Raw genomic sequence first — 2,851 nt, forward strand, 5'->3', positions numbered from 1 at the left:
TTTTTTATTTTTTAATTTATTTTTTACGCCTGCAGCACCTGGTCTTCCTAGGTGGTCTCCCATCCAAGTACTAACCAGGCCCGACCCTGCTTAGCTTCCGAGATCAGACAGGATCGGGCTTGTTCAGGGTAGCATGGCTGTAGAACAATAAAACCAAATGATTGTCCAAACTATATAAATTTGTTAGTGGTTCAATTTTGGTTTGCTGCTTTTCAGGTTTTGACTTCAACTGATACCAAAAGTTGGTATCAGCAGCACTATTTCATACTCCTAATTCCAGAATTTTTAAGTTGAGAGGGACATTACACCTATCACAAGGGCCTGGGCTTGGCAATATCAGTGCTTTGCTTTTAATTGAAAAGAGGTTGGTAAGTACTTCACCATGTTAGTGTGAAGAGTGGAATGGAACCATAAGTAAGTTTCACGGAACTTAAATTCTGTTTCCTTGATCCTTCTCTGGTCTCTGAATTTTAGGAAATAATGAGGGGGAGGAATGTTGGAATATAAAACATGGACTGGAATAAAAACATTTTTCTGTTAAGTCATGTAAAATAATCTGCACGAAAGTAACCTTTGGTGCCAGAATTATTGTTAGTTTGAGTATAAAATGTCTTCCTAGTGATGAAAGGAATGGAAGTAAAATGGAGTGGAAAGATGGCATCCGGTCATTGTAGGCTATGCACGAAATATTTGGACGAAGAAAAACTGTTAAAATTGCCTAACCAGAAAGTGGGTCTAAAAGCGTCTCCAAACACTTCCACAATTTCAAAAAATTTCCTAATACATTTTATGCGAAGATCACAAAAGCATATCAAAATTAAAATACTGAACATGTTAAAATTAAAAGGCAACATGGTGGAGAGGTGGTGCATAGTAAAATTTCAGACAATAGAAAGTCAATTGAAAGTCAAAGGGGCTAAGGAAGCCATTAGCAAAATTTGAGGCAGCATGAATTGATAGGGAAAAATAGCTCTATTTGGCAAGAGCAGTAAAAGATAGCAGAGTTAAGAGGAAGAACTTCCAAGTTTTAATAGCCAAGCACATAAAAATGAGAAAGTGCACCTCAGGACACAAAGAAACACTAACATTTTCTTACGCTTTGTAATTAGTATGGTGTAAGGTCTATCCCACTTTAATTTTCTCAAATATTATCGAAGATTTCATTTTGTAAAAAAGTCACTCGGCATCAATTTTCAAGAAATCATCTTTAGGTTCTGGGGAAGTGATTTCCACATAGATATATTTAACGTTTGCATATTTAATGTTAAGGCATAGAAAATCTCCTGGAGGTATCTTAAATAATCTCAGAGCTGAAAGGCTTTAGAAACCATTTACCTGAAATTCGTCATTTTAGAGACGGAGAAATGAAAGTAAAGAAATGGGAAGTCATCTGAGTAATGTCACAGGACCAGTAAGAAACAACAGTAGAAATAAGATTTAAGAGTCCTCGCTGTAAATTCATTGCCATTTGTACTTTTCCTAGCTGTCTTGATATTTAAGGAATGTCAGAGAGAGGGTGATTAAGACAGGACATGGAAAGGAGCATTGCATTCATTCATGTAGGAATTGGACAGAGAGAATGGAAAGATGAATATGTGGGTGGGTGAGTATTCTATGTTACTACTCACGAAATACATCATGTTTCTGTTTTGAAGAATCCAAGTATAGGTGTTGTCACATGCCAGAGCAGTCACCGTGTTCTACTAGACAGTAATCTTAGCAGCAAAGAATCCTCTGGTACAGGCTGCAGATGAAAGACTATTCACTTGCTAGCACACACAGACAAGCAAGGAGACTCGCCGGTACTGCAATCCCCCTGGCTGCCAAAGCTTTCCCTTCACTCTCTACCTGGCGGTGGTGCATTAGATTTGCATCGTCACTTCCTTTACACCTGTCCCTCTCGCTTTTTTCTATTTGGATCAGGTGTTCTTTTGTAACTGTATTCTTCAGTCAGCCCTCCCCCACGCCACAGGCCCCACTCGATCACCTTCTCATTTCTCTGTTGCCAAATTTCAGCGTTTTAAAACCCCATGGCCCCCTCTGGCTTACACGGTGATGTGGCCGGCGCCTCGTACCAATACAGGGTCGGGGGCGCATCGCCGGAGATGCTCCTCGCTCACTACGCGAGGCGGGGGCGGCACATCCTCCTCGTCCTCTTCCTCGTCTTCATCTTCCTCGTCGTCCTCCGGCCCCGATACCGACGACGACGGCGACGACGACGACGTTGCCGCTTCTTCCTCCTCTTCCTCCTCCTCCGCCTCCTCCAGTTCCGAGATGGTGTCGAACTCCGCCATGTTGGGCAGCAGGATGCTCATCACGTGACCCTCTCAATCGCCGCCCTCACGTAGAACAGTTTGAACCTGCTGGGTGCTAGAAGAGGAGGGGTAGCGAAATGGAGAGAAAGAGGAGTATGGTAGGGCCAGCATTTGAGGAGATGCGCCTGCGTGTTGGGGCGCACGGGGTGCGGGTTTAGAGGCGCGGACACGAGTGAGAGGAGCAAAGCGGTGTACGCTTGCGCGGCTCGAAATGCAGCCAGGAGTTGCACTTGAACTCCATGGGTTTATCGAGGTGCGCTCTCTACCTGCTGATCTTAATACTGCTCTTTGGTCCTCTGCGACTTGTATCCGAGGGACTTAACTGCTGGTTTTACTTCCTATTCATTAACGCCGACTCTTGTTGCTCCCCCTCCCCGCCCGCCGCAGTGTAAGGAAAATATATTCTCTAAAAGTGAGGCTAAAACTCCCAAATATCTCAAGGTAGATACCGATTTCTTAAGTTTGTTTGGCATTACTGTTTAAAATGCTTTAGCATCCCGGCTTGGCCACACACTGGAATGCCCTTTTATTAACAT

The 2,851-nt window shown here is 43.4% G+C and overlaps 1 protein-coding gene and 1 pseudogene across 1 annotated transcript in view; both read right to left on the reverse strand.

Moving 5' to 3' along the window:
* CHIC1 (cysteine rich hydrophobic domain 1) overlaps positions 1 to 2,503 on the reverse strand; it is a 29,956-nt gene extending 27,453 nt beyond the window's left edge. The window contains exon 1 of the mRNA XM_011379508.2: positions 2,050 to 2,503. Coding sequence (XP_011377810.1) covers positions 2,050 to 2,315 — 266 coding nt within the window. The 5' untranslated portion in view covers positions 2,316 to 2,503. The remainder of the gene's footprint in view (positions 1 to 2,049) is intronic.
* On the reverse strand, positions 27 to 145 carry LOC111731320 (annotated as a pseudogene).
* Positions 2,504 to 2,851: the final 348 nt, after the last annotated feature.

Source organism: Pteropus vampyrus, unplaced genomic scaffold (assembly GCF_000151845.1).
Source record: "Pteropus vampyrus isolate Shadow unplaced genomic scaffold, Pvam_2.0 Scaffold361, whole genome shotgun sequence".
Taxonomy (NCBI): domain Eukaryota; kingdom Metazoa; phylum Chordata; class Mammalia; order Chiroptera; family Pteropodidae; genus Pteropus; species Pteropus vampyrus.